We start from the raw sequence: 20,555 nt of genomic DNA on the forward strand, positions 1-20,555 counted from the left end.
ATAAAAATATTACTTAAGTACTTTCCATTTGACAGCATCAGCAATACTAATTTGTTGCCAGTGGGACATGCCTGACTCAGACATGTGACTGAGCTATATTATACGAAAGTAATTAAAAGTGGTTATATAAAGATTTTCTTTTTCAATACCACACGGTTTGGAAGAATATATGTATCGAACACTTTTAGAAGTATAACAGAAACGAACTGTTCATTGATACCACTAAGACTTTCTGCAAGGGTGGAGGCAGCCAAGAAATAACCCTGGAAACATACGTTGTGGTCCAAATCTAAAGTTCTTTAACGCGTTTTTCGTTAACAATTTAATTTCCAGTATTTGGTACTTAAAAATTTTAGAAACTTTTTAGACGTAAATACGTCTATACGGACGGGTCATTCGGCAAAAACGGCGTTACGAAGATCCAGCGCCGAGTCACCTTTAAACGTTCATTCCTCAGGAATGGTAAGAGTAAGGTTAATGTAAAAAATATGTAAAATGATCAGTAAATAAGGACCTTTAATAATCTGTAATGTATTTTATTGTAATTATAATTGTTTATGCATTTATTGTAATTTTAATGAACCAATGTGTACAATTTTCAATGCATCTGGCGCGTTAAATTACATTACATTACATTACAGAGACGTAAATATAATTTAAATACAGAGACGTATTTACGTCAAATTCTCCGGAACCGTGGTTCCACTGTAACTTTTTCCTAAAACTCTACAAGGGAGAATGTACCTAGTTTATCCGCCCACACCGTTCAACACTTTCCACGCCGGCGCCACGAGCAGCGAAGAATGTCATTCATTGTCATTGACACGCACACACAATATCTACTCTAGAGGTCGTCTACGCAGGAACACGTGGTAAAAAGGAGTTTAGTTCCGGTTCAGAAAAATATAGTTAATTGAGTATTTTGTTAGCTTGGCACAGAACACTAAAATGTTATTACAATTAATCTGTCTTTGTAGTCAAAGTATACTACGGAATGCACTACAATATCTTGTATAACATACAGTACTATGTTTTTTAGGCAGACGAAGAACGGTTCACTTCCGTCATGCGCAGCTTGTAGATACACGCTCGATCTTTCTACGTCAACATTTCTTCAAGCAGGTGGCTGGTAAATTGTGGTTTCGAGAAGTTCGGTGTGGCGTGTGACTGTTGTAACTTATTTGGCGATGGCACCGAAACAGAGAATGCGAATTGCCAACGAAAAAGCTAGTAAAAATGTTACTCTGCGAGGGAACGTTCCAAAATCGTCTGTAAGTAAGACGACCCATACTGGGACAGCTGTCAATTCATATACAAAACGTTTTGTTTATTTGACAGAACTATCGTAAGGCTAAGAATTTTGATGTAAATAGATAGTTATATTAGATTATAAATAAAATGCTATTAATTATTGGATTATATATCCGTGCAGTCATAACAACATACATGCATATGGGATTTACTTAACCTCAAAAAATGTAAAACGTATTAAATCGTGGCAATTGCCTTTATGTTTTGTGTGTTCTGTCAAACGTAAGGCGAACGAAAATATTTAAATAAAAATATTACAGTGAATGACGTAAATAGTTGGATGAATTCTTGTATGTATTACATTGAATGAAGAATGTAGATAGTCCACCAATGTTTTTGTTGTGAAGCAGGATTACTGATAACATCCATCACGCATATATGACACTGATTACATGCATGTCCTGTACCTCATTAATATATGCCATTTGTGTTACAGAAAACTCAGGACGAAAAATACCCTGTTGGACCTGGGTTACTAGCACTTTTCTTATTTGTTGTATGTGGTTCAGGTAAGGCATTAATGTGATTTTTTACTAACATATGTATATTGATTGGAAGGGAGTTATTTGTAAAAACGAATGATGTATTCTTTTCATATTACAGTAATAATTATAACAACAGCAGTAACCTCACACTGATCATCTAATTTAATGTGGAAGTCTTGTTATGCAAGTTCATATTCAGCCTAGTGGTGTAACGAATGATAAAAGGTTACTCTTAACCAATACTGGCCTACCTCTTTAAAGATTAGCGACTTGTAAAGGAAAATTGGTCGACCCTCAATAAAATGTTATGCAGCGGTTGGCAGTAATGTTTCTAGTGGATCCATTCTGGTTGAAATTGTAGCGGATTGATCAATAAAGGGTTTCGTGATTTCCTGCAGTATGTACTGGCCAATGCTGTGCTGGTTTAAGTAGGCCATGGCCTCTGTGTCCCTCATAGCATCTTCCTTGAGCAGTTAATTCATGTGGTGAAGAAATTTTGTATTTTCATGGGACCCAAAGGTCCTGTGTTCATAAGAGCCAATCAGTGGACACCGTTCAATGTATTTCATTTCTTCCACTTTAAAATTAATCTCAATTTGTTGCCAAAATTGTGGTTTTCAGGGTGTTTTGTGTCAGAAGGGGGAGGAGTTATGAAATTGAATTTTTTCTCAGAAATCTTGTGTTGCATAAAAAACCCACAAAGATTTGTTTCTTGGTTTGAAGTATTTCCGCGGGAATGACATTGAAAATTGGTCTACCAGCATGGGCAAAACTTATAAAGCTACGACACAGGTATTACAACGGCGTGAGGCGACATCTGCCGAGATGTCTCCTGTCTGTGTTTTTGTAAGTTACATATGCAGGGTGGATTTCTTCCTGCTTGACCGCAAAGCATTGGCCATGCAGGTAGTTGGCTTGCCCTGACCCGCTGCACCTTTACAGGGTGCCAGTTGGTCAAGGTAGGTCCTGTTATGCTGCGCGCACTTATCACACAGCAAACACCAATCTTTGAGTAATGAAGAGGAAGTCTGTCTCGCTAATTGTCGAGAAACCAATTACAGGCATTTATTACAGTAAACTCTCAGTTTAATGGATTTTGGACTCAATGGACACTGTCTGGTTTTGCCAAATGCTTTTTGGATGAGGCATTAGTAGGCATTTTTGGTTTTGATTAACTTTGTGTAATTGTCGGTATTCAGTTCATATTACTGATCTGTTTAATGTTGTTGCTAATGGAAATGATGGTTTAAGGATGTAATACTGGCAGCAGAAAAGCAACTGTGCAATTTAAGGGGCAATCATCATTAACAGACACCTCTTTCTCCTTCTAACTAACTAACTGACTAACTAGATGGCTTACCGAACCCAAAGGTTCATCACCGAATTAACCAAAGCCCTCCACCGGGCCCTGTCCTGGGCCAACAAAATTCAGTCTCCTTCAACTCCTATCTCCCATAGATCCCGCCTGAGATTATCCTCCCATCTACGTCTAGGTCTCCCCAGCGGTCTCTTCCCCTCAGGTTTCCCAACCAATACCCGGTGCACACTCTTATCCCATCCATGAGCGCTACATGTCCCGCCCATCTCATTCTTCTCGACTTAATCACCCTCACAATACTGGGGGAGCAGTACAGATTTTTAAGCTCGTCATTGTGCAGTTTTCTCCACGCCCCATCGTCTTCTCTCCTAGGCCCAAATATCCTCCTCAACACCCTGTTCTCAAACACCTGCAATCTGTGTTCCTTCCTCTGAGTGAGAGACCATGTTTCGCACCCATACAAAACAACAGGCAAAATTATTGTTTTGTATACTTTAATGTTCAGGTTCTTAGAAATCAGATGGGAAGACAAAATATTTTGAGCTGAGAAGTAGCAAGCATTTCCAGAATTTAGTCCCCTCCTAACTTCCTCATGAATATAATTTTGATTAGTGTAATTAATTAAACCACAAATATGTGACACTAATTAATGTGCACAAGCATGAACGAGGTAGAATATGATAACGAGTGGTATTTAAGTGAGGATGTGGAAAGATACCTTTGTAGCTTATATTAAGGTTTTGTTTTGGCATTTGCTATGGAGACTGAGGAAAACTGTGACAAACCTCAATCACAATAGCTTGTAATGTTTCCAAGATTCAAGCTGTGAACCTTTTGATTACGGTGCTAGTTCCTTCTGCATTGTTATGAACGAGATGATCAGTCTTTGTTATTGTTGCAGCTGTCTTCCAGATCATCCAGAGCATCAGAGCAGCCTAATGGCCTCCTTAGGGTGGCCGTGCACGTGCATACACGTGCACTCAAAAGCACAATGCACAATTACTGGTGTAGTGATTGACTGTCGTTTGATATTTTTTTTGTTTTGGTCACTAGAAAGTGATATCTTCCTTTAAGCATTTAATCTTTCCGCCACAGCGTCGTTTTATTCTTTGGGTTCCTTTTATTTTGTTGGGAGAGGATTGTATGATTGATATATAAATATTGTAAATATAAATTTGTAAAGCAATTTGGAACTTGAATTGCCATTCCAGTGTCTGACTCCAATTCTTATACCAGATGTGGACAAATAAATTTTGTTCTTAAGTACATTTTCCCGGCGTGTGACTAATCGAACCGGTTTACTTTGACCAAACTGAATAGCGAGTGCTATCTGAGCGCAGTTTATCACAACTGGTTTGCCGTTAGATAGACGGTGGTTCCTGCAACATGGGGCTACACCACGCACAGTAAATGTCTTGGTCTTCCTGCTGATGTGATTTCCCACTGATATCCTGATCGCCATGGACATGGACAGAAGCGGCCACCCGGTAGCCTGGGCATTTGCCCCTGTGACTTATTCCTTCAGATGTGTGGGGATCTTACGGAGGACGTGTGCTGTCGGGTGGCCATGAATGTAGCCGTTAGTCTTTCCAAAGTTGCATGACGACAGTGGCCATTTTGAGCTGAAGTATAAATCTGCAGAATTGTTCTTTGTGCTCTATGGATACATATGTACCATTATATGAATATCAAAGCTTTTATTTAAACATCTAGTCAGTACAATGACTGGTTACGGACTGGATGACCGAGGTTCGATCCCCGACGGGGGTAGAGGATTATTCCTTTAGCCTCTGCATCCAGACCGGTTCTGGGGCCCACCCAGCCTTCTATCCATTGGGTACCGAGGTTCTCTCCCGGAGGTAAAGCGCGGCCGGGGCGTGATGCTGACCACTCACCCCCATCTAAGTGCCGAGGTTAAGAATGAGTAGGAGCTATACCTCCACTCCCCCCAAGCGCCTGCATGGCGTATAGTGGGACGGCTAATCGGGTATAATTCCGTACGCGACTCTGTAGAAAGTTTCATGTTTTTTGCTACACTGTGGAAGAAAACGTGATGAAAAAGGTCTAAAACTTACAGCAAAAGTGTAGAATCTACTAGCAAACTTCTTGGACACGACTTGCGGATCGTCTGTTCTGTTACACTGCCGTAGGTAAATAATTACTCCGGATTGTTGGTGTATTTCAAACAGTGGAACCTTCCAGTCTTGTTTCACGAGCACTTTACTCCGAGCGGGCTCTGCGAAATCTAGACGTCCACCATTCCTCGCGTGTCTGTCTTGTGGTTAGATGACTGCCGCGACACAATGCGTAAAGTCTCTTCGTGTTGGCGAAGCGTACCTCATGGGAGGCATTTGTCTCCAGCCCTTCCCGATCTCTGTCTGATGATAAAGTGTCGTGTAAAACAGGCTACAGCTAATGTCAGGTAAGTGCCGGACATCTTTGCTATCATTACCATTATTGCATCTCTGGCAGACAATACCGACCTTTGCATAATTATTTAATCGCTATATAATGAGTCATTTGTGACGAGAATGATTGATCAGCTGTCCAGTCGAGACTGCCCATAAAAAAAAGACTGGCTAAGGTGACGCAAGGAGTACGTTCTACCTTATGTTACTCGGCTGCCCTGTGGTTTTTCTTGGTTACCGAAGGTTATAAGACAAATGCCAGGGTGTAATTTTAAAGAGGCACGGCCGGCCTGAAGGTCTGTAGAAGGCGTGGGCTGAAACACAGGGGGGAAACAACGTCCCAGGGTGCCAAGGTAAGATGGACGAAGCTCTCGATGGGTGACGAGGCTTAAGACGGTAAAGGTCTTGAAAGATTTCCGCTGGTACGAACCCCGCGGAAAGAACAATGCAAGGGGATTGCTTCGTCCTTTGGGGAAGAAAGACAGACAGACATGGACATGCCCATCTCTTTCTTATTTTAATAAAATCGTAAAGAACATCTAAAAATTCACAGATTTATAATGAAGAACCCTTCCTAACACCACAACACACTAAACACACATTTAATTATGCTGTACTGTTTGGTGAAAACTAATGTATTCTACAACGAACATGAAGGAGTAAACAGATCGCCAGTACCGCCATAAAAACTAATTTTTAAATAAATTCGTACATTTGTTATAAACTGCTGCCACCCACTAGCAATCTTGAGTACTATAAGAATAGTTGAGTGAAGGAGTGACTCATATACTGAATTACAAAAAAATACAGACGGAGGGACGTTTGTGAAAGCCAAGGACAGTTAAAGAATGGCATATATTTGCCTGATAAACTTTGAATGTGGGAATCAAATGATAATATTGCATCCATATCAGCAAAAATATTGTTTAACCTTTTTCTTTCAAAGCTTTTAGTATCTTCTTAGGAGAGGGGATTCGTGACTGGTAAAGTATTCAATCTTTGTATCGTATGGTTACAGAAATTGGTCGATAACAGGCGTATCGACATTGATGCCTCAGTAGGTAGAGCCATCTAGGGGGAAATGGCTGAAACAGGGCATCGCGAAGCAGGAGGTGGTGCAGTTGGATACTTCGATCTGCAACTGGCGGTAACACTTTTGCGGCGGTAGTTGTGAATCAGGCGAGCTCTTGATTGTTTGTTAGTTGTTGAGTGAGCGACTCGTTGGTGGAGGCCAGGGATAATAGCCAGCACATTATCAACAAAAGTAAGTATTGCAGTGCCAATTATTTGTTGTGAAATTAAAATGCTGTGACGTCAGTTCCGACTGGGAGTGAATCGCGTGTCGCATCAAGGAGTTCTATCGATGTTTCTTAACAGGAGATGTTCCGTTGAAGAGGTTATGTGCGCGTCTAGTTCGAGCAAAACATAAGAAGTATTCAGTGCACGTAATTTTAGGAAGATGTTAGATCGTACTGCCAACCAGACGCAGAAACAGGTCTTACACATGCATATAGCTGAGGAAAGCGATGTAATTAATAACTTGGTTAATTGGCTGTTATCTAATACTGAAACTACAAGCCATGCATGAGATGATGACATAGGCGTTGGATCATATAGCAATTTAATTTGCTAATCCCGTGTTTAATTGGGGTTCTAACGCCGAGTTGTGTAACGAAATGTGAGGTAATTTTATCATTTTGGAAGTAGGCTAGGCTTACGAATCATACTTTAAGGGAAATTATGGGTACAGACAAATACATTGCTTGTAAATTGAGTGAGTGTAACGTGTTATTTATTTAATACATTACGAAATTTCGTTTTAACTGATATCTGAAGGGGTCGCTGCCTATGTTGTGAGTCTTTCCATATCACGCAATTTATTTATATATAATATGCGAATAAAGTCGGTACCATTGCTCGTAACTCGAAACAAAAATAGAGTTGAATGGGTCCCAAAAAAGTGAGGGCCTACACTAACCACTTGTGACATGAAAAATAGGCCTTGCTATGCACAGAAGGGATGCACTTAAAGCGTTTTATATTTTAAAAATAAGAGAGACGAAGGCGACAAGGCTAGAATTTGTTTAATAACAATTCTCTCCCATAATAAGAATCACTTTGTGATAAGAAGGCGATCTGGAAATGAAGGAAACTTATTCAGTGACTTTGGAAGACTACTAGGGTTAACACTAAAAGTTTTGGGGCGAATTTGATTTTGGTCCGTATTGTTAAAACATAATCCCTATTTTACATAAAGACACGGTAAAACTTTTCAAAACTGTTTTGTGAAAATAGACCGCTATCAGTATAAATACGATTAGGCTATACTTGACATGAACTATAGAAGCAATTATATTTACCGAACGTTGGGGGCTGACTCATTAACATTCCTGCGTATTGTTTGGAAGACCTCGGGTTCATATTTCGGCCTAGAAATTGGCTCACTTAGTCGAGGTTTTCGTGGTTTTCCTCTTTTACTCCATGGGGCAGAGTACTCATTTAAGAAGTTTATAGACACAATCTGTCAATAAATCCTCCACCTTTTATGGAACCTAAGATGTCGTTATCATGTTCACAAATCTGTCACTGGCCTATATCCTGAGCCATATGAACCCAATCCACACTGCTATATATAAATTCTGTATGGTAATTGAAGTTGTGTTGGGGCCTGCTGGGGTGTACGACCACGTATTCTACGGTCGATGTTATCTCAGTTTCTGTATATTTAGGATATTTGTGACAAGAAAGCTGTGAAATTATATTATTTCGGGTTACCGTCGTAGAACGTCAACATCTGTATATAGTAGGTCACAAACGAACCAATATCAACTACATGAAAACTTGATATACAGAATGTGAAGAAATGGCTCATGTAACCAACGGGAAGAGTTAGAAAACCTCAAAACAAGACGATGATATAAAAGGAAGAATTATTTAGAATTAATTTTTAGCTATCGAACGGGGCAATTACATTTATTACGCTGTGGGAGGACCAAGGGTAAGTGAAATGAACTTCACATTGAACAAATACTGATATGTATTTGACCGTTCAGAGCCACGGTGGTCTAGCGGTTAGAACGCTGGCCTTGTAAACCTGGGGGTCTCGGGTTCGATTCCCGGCGGTGCCCCGAATTTATAACTTGTGTTGGGCAAGGCCGTGCTCTAGGCAACAAGGAGTTTTCCTCCGGGGGCTTCCCCGGTTTCTCCGTGGCATCCCAACAATTACTCCATTCACACACAGAAGAAGGCAATGGCAAACCACTTCTGGATCATCTGCCAAGAACGTATATGAACAGGTCCCAGTCCGAGAAAAGGATGGAAGGATCCTGTTCATATGGACCTGTCGTCAGACAGAACACTAAATAAAATAATTTGACCCTTGGTGCTTATGGTAACAGCGTCTACTCTGGAGAAATGTATCCAGCACACTGCCATCCACAAAATAATGTGTTTTGCTACCTGGACAAGAGGATGGTGATAATCACGAGACCTTGAAACCTTGAGTAGTAGTATGGATACAGGTCTTCCTGCTGGAGGACCAACTGGACAGCGCAAGAAACTCTCGGGTAGTTGCTCGTGGATTGAGAACGACGTGTATTCTGTTCCACCACACCCCTATCCATGTTTTCGAGTGCTGGTGTGCGAATGTGTAACATGGCCTGAAAGATCGCCGGACTTGAACCCTCTAGATTTATTCCTTTGGGGTAAACCAGAAATAAATTATTTGCAGGAATCCGCCGACTGACATGGAAGACTTCACAGAAAAGTTTTCATGCTGCTGTTTGATCATTGATGCGTTCAAGGCGCTGTTGCTTGTCGGTGAATGCGTGGTGGACACTGGAACTACCGCGCTCTTAAGTTCTGCCGTGTTCTGCGTCGGCAAGCCGCGGTTTTCTCTGTAGTTATTCAAACTTCCACGCGTCTCTCGGCGTCACAACAAATTTATTTGCTGCTTATGTTGGGTTGCCCCATTTGACGATTTCTTCATACCACGATATCTCGAAAACGATTATTTCTAGAGTATTATTTATTTTACGTTTTCGTATTGTTTTGAGAGTTTATGCCAATCCCCATTGTAAAATGTGACCTTTTCTCCATATTCTGCGTCTGCCATGTATAACTTTAAAATCCAATGAGAAGTTTCGTGTTTGTTAATTTTTTTTTTAGTTTTGTTAATATACGCCGTAAGTAAGTTATTATAGCCTCTCTGTCAAGACTATTAAAACACTTTACTATTATTGTCAGAATTATCAATTCTTTGGCTTTATCAATGTAATGCGGTAATGTGCAGACCAAATTACAAACAGACTCTCTCCAGAATTTTTTTAATTATCGAGGAGATATTTATGAGTTATTCTGCAGCAGAAACGATGTTCCCGACTAAATATGCGTGAGTTTAATCGTAAGTTTATTATAACAAACCTCTTGAGTACCCTGAGGACGAGGACGAAGATGGTTCTCGAAACGATGGTGTTTTCTCCAGTAAACCATTTGACACGGCTCTCAGCCCAAGAAGAATTCATTAAACCTCTGAGCTTTAATCTTCGACCTTTTAAGACGTGAGACCATACCATTTTCTACCGATTCCCTGGTTGCCAAGTAGAACTTATTTAAATCTACTGGAATGTTACCAAAAATGTTAGACAAACGGGTTCACGTAAAATTGAATTATTTTTAACGCATTATTTTCTTTTGTGATTTTTATCAATTATTGAACAGAATTGAATTTGTAACTTGTGCGGTAACTATGCTTTATAATTTATTTTCTGAAGCGTGAACTTTGCAAAGGGAGACAGTGGAAGATTTACCATAGTAGAACCTTGTAATGCTTGATAGCCAACGATATTCATAACACGACGACTTCACGATTACCTGATCGAATTTTGAATTTGAATAGTCCTCAGCGTTTAACGATAAAATTACATAATGAGGAGCTTCGTAATTTTTAATCTGCACCACGAATTATTCCCGAATAGGGCGTAGTGTCTGAATTGAATTAATCTTGATCGGATAGGAGCCAGGGGTGAGTTACGAAGTACACAGTAATCAAAATTTGATCTCCATAAAAGTCGAGAAGTTGAGTAGCTGATCGACTATCAGCTTCTCAGGACGTACTCCTCACCACGGAGGTTGTACTTTAATAACATTTAAAACCTCGCTTCGTAAAGTAGGACGTTTATTAGAATTCCAAGACAAGAAGTTAACAGGTTCGTGACAAATGGATGAATCTGCCGAACTCTGCGATCAATAACAGACTGGTGCTTCGCAACCGCCATGTTTTATTCATGTAACTCGACACAGTATCGACTGAATATCGATATGACTCGAAATGATACTCCATCAACTGCATCGGATAGAATTACAGAACCACTGTTCGATCCGAAGTGTGGGTCCAGCAAACTGCCTGATCCTCACTTCGGTTGTTAAGTTTCACTCACTAATATTACTCGCTGTGAAGACCTTTTGGGACAAACCGGAAGTGTACCCTGGAGAGACTCGCATGTTTTTGTCATCAAAGAGTTGCCAACTGCACAAACACTTTCACTTTGTTTAATTAGACGGGGTTCTAAATTAATTGCTTAGTTTATGGGTGATGACAGAGGAAATGAGAATTCTCCAGTCCTCACGGCCAACTTGAAGCTTCGGCCCACGTTAATGTTTTTTTTTTCTACTGGAATCGGTGACGTCTGTACTTGCTAATACAGTGTTGGATGTACACACGCTAGGTTAATTTCTGTGACGTTATTGCCTCTCTAAACCGCCACGGTGGTCTAGCGGTCAGAACGCTGGCCTTGTAATCCTGGGGTCTCAGGTTCGATTCCCGCAGAAAATAATCAACAAGTAATTTGAAGGCCTCGGTCGATCCTCGTACTGTTCTTTATTGATTTATTGGGCTCTGGTCAGCGTAAAACACGAAAGCTGGCGTTCTTCATGAAGCAGGTCTGACAACTATGTTCCGCGTCTTCCCGCCGTTTAAGCTTATGGAGTAAAGTAGAAGGAGTACTTCACTTCAAAGTGAAGAATAAAGCTACACTTGGATTATTAAACAAATTGGATATCTGAGTAACAATACAAATATCTGAGAATGATGCATTAATGTTTATCATATTGTTAATTTGCTATCATGGCCTTCTATGATACAAAGACTTGCTCAATCAAATTTATCATATACACAGAATATACATTTTTGTAACATGTTTTAATAGAATTTTTAACTTTATTAAAAAATAATTTTCATTCTACTGCGTAGTTGAATTTTTTTTTTTTGTTTGTTCAAGATGGTTATCCGGAGTAACATGAAAGCAACACTGTAACGAGAAGTTTTTCATTGTTTAACATGCACGTGGCAGCCCTGACTGACAAGCGAATGTAACACTGCGCACACTGCATTAGCTTTCATATAATGCCATCAAATGGTTTTAAAATGTGAACCGATATGGAAATTAAAAAAATAATTCTTTTTCGGAATATATTTATTTATGACGACGGGCGCGCTGAAAATTTTCGCATTATTCCTTGTGCGGGATAGAAAAATATCATCGCTGAATCAGTTACTTAACTTACCCTGACGATATGTATTTTCATTCCTGTTTTAAATGGGTGTTTCTCAGAACTGTTCATCATGCCAAACCTCTCAATCTCAATGGTCAGAGCAGGGTTGAGTTTGATTCTGTGCGTACTCTCTAAGTACGTTTTGCAGCAAGACGTAAGCGCGTAGGTTAGGTTAAGTTGTTAAGTTACATATTTGTTTAAATCTTGTCAGTCTGATCACAATAAAATTCCTATTAAATATTAAAATATTAAAATATTACTATAATTAACATTTAAATATTTAAAATATATTAAAATATATTAAAATATATTAAAATGATGTTCTCTATCGAAATGTTCGATTTACATTAGAACATCACTTTTTACACGACATGTTTCAGTTCTAAATGAACCATCTTCAGGTGTATAAAATTATGTAAACTTAAATATAATTTCTTAAATGCAACTTTTAGTCAGATGTTTATCGGATATCAAATGATGATATCTTCCAGATTTTATTGTATTTTAATATCGTATTCGATGTTGTTCGTATATATGTACGTCGTGTTTAACATGATTTTGTGTGGGTGGATGTTTTGTTAAGTTACGTTGTTAGCATTGCCATCTATCTCTACATTTGTACATCTCTAAATTTAGTTCCATGGACCTTATTACTCTTTTGGGTTAAGACATGGACCCCTCATTCTAATGGAAGAACATAAACTGTGGACATTTGAGAAAAAAGTTTTTGGAGAATAAGTGGACGTAAGACAGCGGAGAATACAAAGACAGGCCTATTTAATTTCAATTTTAAACTCTTCAAATACTAGTCTATTTTAGAGTGATTAAATCAAGGAATATGATGTAAAATCGGACATTTATTATGCATAGCGGAGCTGTTATATCCATTAACAATTTGATACGAAGGCTTTAATGTAAGATGCTACATGGGGAACTAGCGGAGACAAATCCTAGAGAAACGGAATGTAATTATGTGGATTGGATTGAACTGACCGTGTAAGAGTACCGTTTTGGGCCGTATTAAACAGAGTCTTCAGGTTCTGTGTAAGCAGCTACGCAAATATAAGTTGTAAATATTAATTCAATTAACCAACGTGAACTACTACTTTAGAAAGAAGTTGAGAAACTTATTCAAGGATTTATACGAAAAAGATGGTATATTATTCATATTAGTAGCTGCTTGCTAGGGGGAAATTTGTAGCCGTTGAGTTTACTCACTTGTTTGAGTAGTGTCTTTGTGTTGGTACCCCGTCCTCGACTCCGTTTCTACTCAGGAAATTTGAACTTTTTTACGTGAGCAACTGCCGATGTTACATCACTTGAGAATTTACTGAGAAACCTTTTGCTTTTATCTACTAGTGTCAAAGAAAATTCTCTATTTCTGTCAAGTGATAATTATTTCAAAATTAGACTTTATGTCTCTGATGATTTTTCAGCTAATTTAATGACGATTATCCTAGTCGTTTCTGCCAATGTCTATATTAGATTATAAAAATAAGCTAACAAACTGTTAACACTATAAACGACACTAGTGCCAAACGCGTTTCGACCTCATGAGGTCATCATCAGTGGTAAAAGGGAAATAGTGTTATAGTGTTAACAGTTTGTTTGTTTTTATATTCTAATACACGGTATGCAAAGTTTTAATGTTCATATTAGTAAAAAAAAATCCCCTCGGTTTATCATCCGCGTCAGGTGGTGAACCACACCCCCCCCCCCCCCCCCCCGAAACCAATACTTGTGGACGGTACGTAACAGAGTACGAACCCCTGTTGATGGGGACGGAGATGGTCTCGGAATCGATTGTTTCCTTCGACCATCGACGAAGTTCATGACCCGAGATAATTTTGTTGTTGTGTTTGTTAGTCTTGAGAGCTTGAAATTGTATGTTCATCTTGTTTTTTTCAATTTTCACGGTTTCAGTTTGTTTAATATTTTAGAGATGGTAAAATTGCGTCATATTGTGATATAATAAATATATTATTTTAAATCTTGTCCGTCTAATCACAATAAATTCTTATTAAATATTAAAATATTACAATAATTAACATTTAAAATATTTAAAATATTAAATGATGGTCTAATGTAAATCGAATATTTCGATAAAGAACATCATTTAATATTTTAAATATTTTAAATGTTAATTATTGTAATATTTTAATATTTGATAAGAATTTATTGTGATTAGACGGACAAGATTTAAATTAATATTTTAGTTTCGCGAACCGAAATCACTGATCCGAATATTTGTCTAAACAAACCCCGAGGTGATAACGCTCGTTTTGTCGATTCATTTATGTGACGTGGGTGTGGAAAATGAACCGACTTTATTTAATGTTAAGCATTACTCTTAAGTTCCGCGACACACACGTCGAACTGCGAATTACGTAATTTTTTATCGAGCTTAAACTTATTAAGAATTCTGCCCTATTAATACTTAATTGTCTGCGTAGTTTTTGTAAAACATGTAGGGAATAAGATCCCTGAACGCTACCTGAAGGGCTTAATTCCTGACTCTAAGTCTGTTGTGACAGTTTAAATAATAGATCGGAAACAGTTTCTCTCTCCCCCACCCTCCACAAACCCCATTATCCGCGTCGCGATGTCGACTTGTCTTGGCGTCGCGCGACGTTCAGTCTAACAAATATAGTAACTATATGAACGGGGAGTGTAATTCTCAGCTGTCTCCATGACCTACATCAAATGAATTCATTGATTCACGTCTGACGTCTGTTGTTTGAATGTATTCTTTAATATCTGAGCCCAAATACGGTCCTTGAGTGGTCCTGCTTATGTAATTTCAAATTACGTCTGTGAACACAGCTTTATTTAATTAAATTTAACGAAACGTCGATTCCACTCAAAGTTATTACATACCGAAAACTGACCATTAAAAATGTCTTTAATATAGACTAACTAACTAACTAGATGGCTTACCGAACCCGAAGGTTCATCACCGAATTAACCAAAGCCCTCCACCCTGTCCTGGGCCAACAAAATCCAGTTTCCTTCAACTCCTATCTCCCATAGATCCCGCCTGAGATTATCCTCCCATCTACGTCTAGGTCTCCCCAGCGGTCTCTTCCCTTCAGGTTTCCCAACCAGTACCCGGTGCACACCTCTTGTCCCATCCATGCGCGCTACATGTCCCGCCCATCTCACTCTTCTCGACTTAATCACCCTCACAATACTGGGGGAGCAGTACAGATTTTTAAGCTCGTCATTGTGCAGTTTTCTCCACGCCCCATCGTCTTCCCTCTTAGGCCCAAATATCCTCCTCAACACCCGATTCTCAAACACCTGCAATCTGTGTTCCTCCCTCTGAGTGAGAGACCATGTTTTATAAAAACCTTTTTATTACTTGCAATCCTGAAAATCATTTCAGCCGGTTTGTGGCAACAAGACAGTATTTTTTCCTACGGTGGATAAATATTTATTTTTGTAAATAGGAGTTGGTATGATTTTACAAATAAACTTTCTTGGTATCTCAATCCGAAGAAAATTTCCGTTTACAAGAATTAACATCTTTCTGTCGGCTGTTTGCCACACTTTCTAAACTTTCCTGTTATTCCCAGCGCTTTTGTAACATCATCTTTCATTTGGCATCCGTTATTCTATTAAAATTTAAATTATTTGGTTATTCCGTCAAATCACAATGTATTTAAAATAAGATAATTAAAATAATTAAAATATCATTCTTTGTTCCATATCGAATAATCGATTTACAATTGGAACAGTTACAACATGTTTCGGTTTTATTAAACCATCATCAGGTGTAAAATTATATTAAATTTAAAACTCGATTACAATTTTTTTTTACAATTTTTCGTAGTGTAGTTTTTTGGAGGTCGTGTCCAGATATTTTCATATAATGGATCAACTTTATTGTTTGAAGTGATGCTTTTGATGTTTACATCGGTCTGTGAAGTAAATGATTCAAAGAAACATTATTGAATAATAAATTTAATATAATTTTACACCTGATGATGGTTTAATAAAACCGAAACATGTTGTAACTGTTCCAATTGTAAATCGATTATTCGATATGGAACACAGAATGATATTTTAATTATTTTAATTATCTTATTTTAAATACATTGTGATTTGACGGAATAACCAAATAATTTAATTTTAATTTAATAAATCACAATATGACGCAACTACACTATCTTATCCGTTATTCTGGAACCTTCCGAAGAAATGCACTTGTTTTATCTCAATATCTGAGTCTCTAATTGGTTCTCCAACAAAAATTTTGCGTGTATTTCTAAACCTTGGCCTCACTGCTTTTACGTTCCTTTTCTGTGCGTCATCGTCTGCTTCTGGGAACCTAGTTTCAAGGAAAGATGAAAGTGTTTCAGGTTCATTTAGACCAGGCGGAGCAGCTGATCAATAACAGACAGACTGACTACACACGCTCTCTCGCAACTCTGATGGTTCTTGCGCGAAATGCGTTCCTCTGGTTTCCTGCCAACAGTTTGTCCCGCCCGACGTTGATTAAAGACGCTGAGAGTACGAGCGGTTTTCCTGACGCATTGATGGAACGCACTGTTTCAATACGAAGCGACCGCACGTGCGGTAGTTTTACCGCTGCGGGATTTCTGCCGCGACATGATTCATTTTCAATGAGGTGCGGTTGCCGCACAGCGGCTGGCGGTGATACCTGCGTGCGCGCACGAGCGTCGAAACAGCCGCACGGCGACCAATGTTTCCCCGACCTTGGTGTAACTGAATAGGAGGAAAGGCCACTGTACAGTTCGACCATATCGGAGTACATTGACAAAAACTAAAGAGAAATTGTGGATAGAAGTCTGTGAAGTTCTACTGCCGAAATCAGCCAACTTTACAAAAAAAGAAAGTATCTGAATAATTTCTTTGGATACATGCGCAGGTCTTCATATAACTTGTGAAATTGGACTTTCAACAATATTTGACTTACAAGTGGAGGGAATAAAAAATTATTCCTACGCTTTGCCCTTACTCTTAGCAAAAAGCGAACACAGCGACAGTCTCAACAAAATCCATGCCTCGACTTACCAGCCTAGAGCACACGGCAACTGTCTCCACAAAACCCAGCTCCAAACTGAAGAGAAAACGAAGACAATGCGTTTATTTCACCGTCCGTGCGCACAGACAACAAGAATTTGCGGTTGCGGTAGTTTTACCGCTGCGGCAGAAAAACCGCTCGTGCTCGCTAGCCCTTACGGAATTGTCTGTTTCCATTTTCAGGTGACTGTTTGTCATTATATAGCTTGTTTCTTGTTTTTCTGTAGTGTTACTGACAACGGTCCGGATCGAACTAGGGATCTTTCGTATGCTAGGCCAGTTTGATAACCACTAGACTGATATTCGGAAGGTTTCTGGTTTCATCCCGTCTGGGTTAAATCGTTGGTAGCGTGAAGCTCTTTCTGTCCTGCGGAATTTTACCTCCAGAACCGTTCTGTAATTCTGACACTCCTCTGAAACTTTCTTTAGGTTCAAATTATTTATTATTATTTAGTGTTCTGTCTGACGACAGGTCCATATGAACAGGATCCTTCCATCCTTTTCTCGGACTGGGACCTATTCATATACGTTCTTGGCAGATGATCCAGAAGTGGTTTGCCATTGCCTTCTTCTGTGTGTGAATGGAGAAACCGGGGAAGCCCCCGGAGGAAAACTCCGTGTTGCCTAGACCACGGCCTTGCCCAACACAAGTTATAAATTCGGGCACCGCCGGGAATCGAACCCGAGACCCCAGGATTACAAGGCCAGCGTTCTAACCGCTAGACCACCGTGGTTCAAATATAGGATGTGAATATGAAATGTACACCGTTTTACTGTAACATTACTCATGAACCGAAAGGCAGAGAGGAATGAAAATTGAACGAATTTGAGCGGGTTTGAGATCAAGTTTATAATTCGTCACACTTGAGTTGTATATCTCAGATGGCTTTAATCAAAGTATCAATTTTCAGAACTCTGTTTACTGAGGCGCCACGCCGTTGACACGCTCCATCTAGCGACAATCAGTCTAATTAAATTCCGCGTCGTCTCACTGACGAGCTGTTGTCTGACCGGCGACGCTCCGCTGTTTAACCCAAATTCCGACCGCAAAAGTGAATTTAATGGATGTAATTTGATCCCTGGCTGAATTTTTCGCGACGTCTGACAGTCTGTGCTAATAAAGATGTGTAGTTTCCGGAAGTAGGGGCTGAATTTTAAAGCGTTATGAGTGAGTTTTTACTAATCGATCGACGAAGTCGATATCTCGATTTTTATTCGTGAGGTGCGCGAGTTAAATCTGAGCACAGAAACCGGCTATCTTGAATGATGTTTTTCGTGGTTTTTATCAGTCACTTCAGGCCAATGCCGTGACAGTTCGTTAATATTAGGCCACTACCGCTTCCTTCTATGAACTTTCGCAAACATTATTCATTAATCGTCATATAATTCGACGCTATGTAATCAGAGCTACTCAAACGTCGTTAAATAAATAACAATTAATGGATTTATCCCTGTTTTTTGTTGTTTTGAAATCATAACCGTCAAATATTTGCTCAGTGAACGTGCACAGGAACATACGAAGTTTATCAATTTTATTTCTTGGAAGTAGAAAGCATTCCCGTTTCGCTTACAAAAAATTCCCGGTGCAAATCTCACTTGGTCTCACTTTCTCTCTCTAACTCTACAAAAGCATTGCTCTGTGAGCTGACAATGGCAGAGAATATATACGTTTCGACGATAGCATTGTGGGGCATTAATCCTAAACTGTATTACAGTGATATCAAAAGGTTATGTAAAAGTTTTCATATTCAGTCTGACAAAATATCTCGCAGTCCACAGCAATTACTGGCTAAGTACATTGTGCCGTGTGGGCTGTCACACGTGAAGGTCATATAATCACGTGATCAGCGGGTTAGTAGAGTGAGGCACGCGACACGTCATGATGTAATCAAAATATGATTCGTTGTGTCCCTCTCTGCAACGTTTATAATAGTAATAATGGTAATAATAATAACGAAATATGAATTATTATAATTGCAGCTCTGGTACACTTTGTTGATTAGTCAGGGGCCGACAACATTTTTATATCACACTCACATCTACCACGGTGGTCTAGCGGTCAGAACGCTGGCCGTGTAATCCTGGGGTCTCGGGTTCGATTTCCGGCGGTGCCCGAATTTATAACTTGTATTGGGCAAGGCCGTGGTCTAGGCAACACGGAGTTTTCCTCCGGGGGCTTCCCCGGTTTCTCCGTGGCATCCCAACAATTACTCCATTCACACACAGAAGAAGGCAATGGCAAACCACTTCTGGATCATCTGCCAAGAACGTATATGAACAGGTCCCAGTCCGAGAAAAGGATGGAAGGATCCTGTTCATATGGACCTGTCGTCAGACAGAACACTAAATAAAAACTCACATCTACGTCTTGATCATCCAACTGGTATGTTCTCTTGATCTCTTCCGGATAAAATTCTACATGCATTACTTGTGTCCCCCATGAATTAGACACAGGACACAAGAGATCTGTCGTAACAGGCAAATTGAGAAAATTACATAATGTGGAGCTTTCGAATGTTTACTTATAGAGAGTAATAAAATGAGGAATAATGTTAAGCAGATGAACAATTTTAGTCAGATATCGAAGGAGAGACTTCGGAGAATTAAAATTTGAAGTATGGGATAGCGGAATAGAATTTTAACAGTGACCTAATGTTGGTAATTCTGGTCGCCTTGTCGGAGCAGACATTATTTCTTTGTTGTCGTTGTGATGGGGCAAGACTGTGTCTACGAAAATGGGACCACTGTTCTGGCCTTCATGTCGTTTTCGAAAGAGTAATTTCTGTGCGACACTCAAAAGTAACCTAATTTGGTACCTCTAAAGAGCGTTTCTGTTTGAAAGCAATACAAGAATCTAGAGAAGCCAAAATGAGGGCCCATACTTGTGAAACTGACTGTAGCTCACGAGAAAGCTCTGTCCAGTAAGTGGCTACTAAATTACCGACAAGTCGAGACCGGAAATGAAGTTTTACCAGTCCAATGTCCGGCAGAGTGCAGCACCGGAGATGAAGCCTTCGGGGGGTTTTTGGGAAAACGGAAGTGATGTCCTCGCAGGGAAATCAACTTTACCGTGTTGATTAGTGAAATGAAGATAGCAAGTAATTGGTCACTTCAGGCTGTCTCGGGAATAATAGAATTAATAGCCAAGTGAAGTTTTCACTCGTACTGATCGAATGCAAATGTTATCGCCTTGCTGTGCGATCAAAGGAACATTTGTCCATAAGGCAGTTTTCCTTATACAGCCGTCTCTGATTCAGAGACGGCCACACCCAGAGGCGTCACCGCGAGGCTGTGGAGCTGTTCAAGAGGTGACATCCGTGCTACCACGATTGTTACAGCTCAGCATCTGATAATTAAAATGCATGACTGAGGTTACGTGTGAACCTTAATCTCTTTCGTGGTGAAAGTTTGAGGGTGACGTCAGTGAGCTCGTAA

General features: G+C 39.5%; 2 protein-coding genes across 5 annotated transcripts in view; both read left to right on the forward strand.

The window, feature by feature from the left end:
* The first annotated feature begins 1,068 nt into the window (after positions 1–1,068).
* Positions 1,069–4,382, forward strand: LOC147872211 (stress-associated endoplasmic reticulum protein 2). Its single transcript, XM_087358920.1, has 3 exons — positions 1,069–1,271; positions 1,748–1,820; positions 4,016–4,382. The coding sequence occupies exons 1-3, from the start codon at positions 1,188–1,190 to the stop codon at positions 4,051–4,053; spliced, it is 195 nt and encodes a 64-aa protein (XP_087215046.1). The 5' UTR covers positions 1,069–1,187; the 3' UTR covers positions 4,054–4,382.
* A 2,241-nt stretch (positions 4,383–6,623) lies between these two features.
* Positions 6,624–20,555, forward strand: part of LOC110832482 (follistatin-related protein 5) — a 205,766-nt gene continuing 191,834 nt past the window's right edge. For 2 of the 4 annotated variants that reach the window (XM_022069531.2, XM_022069532.2), the window contains exon 1: positions 6,624–6,786. The gene's annotated coding sequence lies outside the window, so the exon portion shown is untranslated. The remainder of the gene's footprint in view (positions 6,787–20,555) is intronic. The other 2 variants (XM_022069530.2, XM_022069533.2) reach the window with 2 other exon arrangements.

This window comes from Zootermopsis nevadensis, unplaced genomic scaffold (assembly GCF_977971745.1).
Source record: "Zootermopsis nevadensis isolate Lab colony 2312 unplaced genomic scaffold, Znev_1.0 Znev_ptg000030l, whole genome shotgun sequence".
In the NCBI taxonomy this organism is placed as follows: Eukaryota; Metazoa; Arthropoda; class Insecta; order Blattodea; family Termopsidae; genus Zootermopsis; species Zootermopsis nevadensis.

Excerpts from the sequence above, each read along its gene's own strand:
- LOC147872211 (XM_087358920.1), top strand. The coding sequence starts at position 1,188 with ATGGCACCGAAACAGAGAATGCGAATTGCCAACGAAAAAGCTAGTAAA. Across the intron at positions 1,272-1,747 it reads GGAACGTTCCAAAATCGTCT|AAAACTCAGGACGAAAAATA; the intron begins GTAAGTAAGACG and ends TTTGTGTTACAG. Across the intron at positions 1,821-4,015 it reads ATTTGTTGTATGTGGTTCAG|CTGTCTTCCAGATCATCCAG; the intron begins GTAAGGCATTAA and ends TTATTGTTGCAG.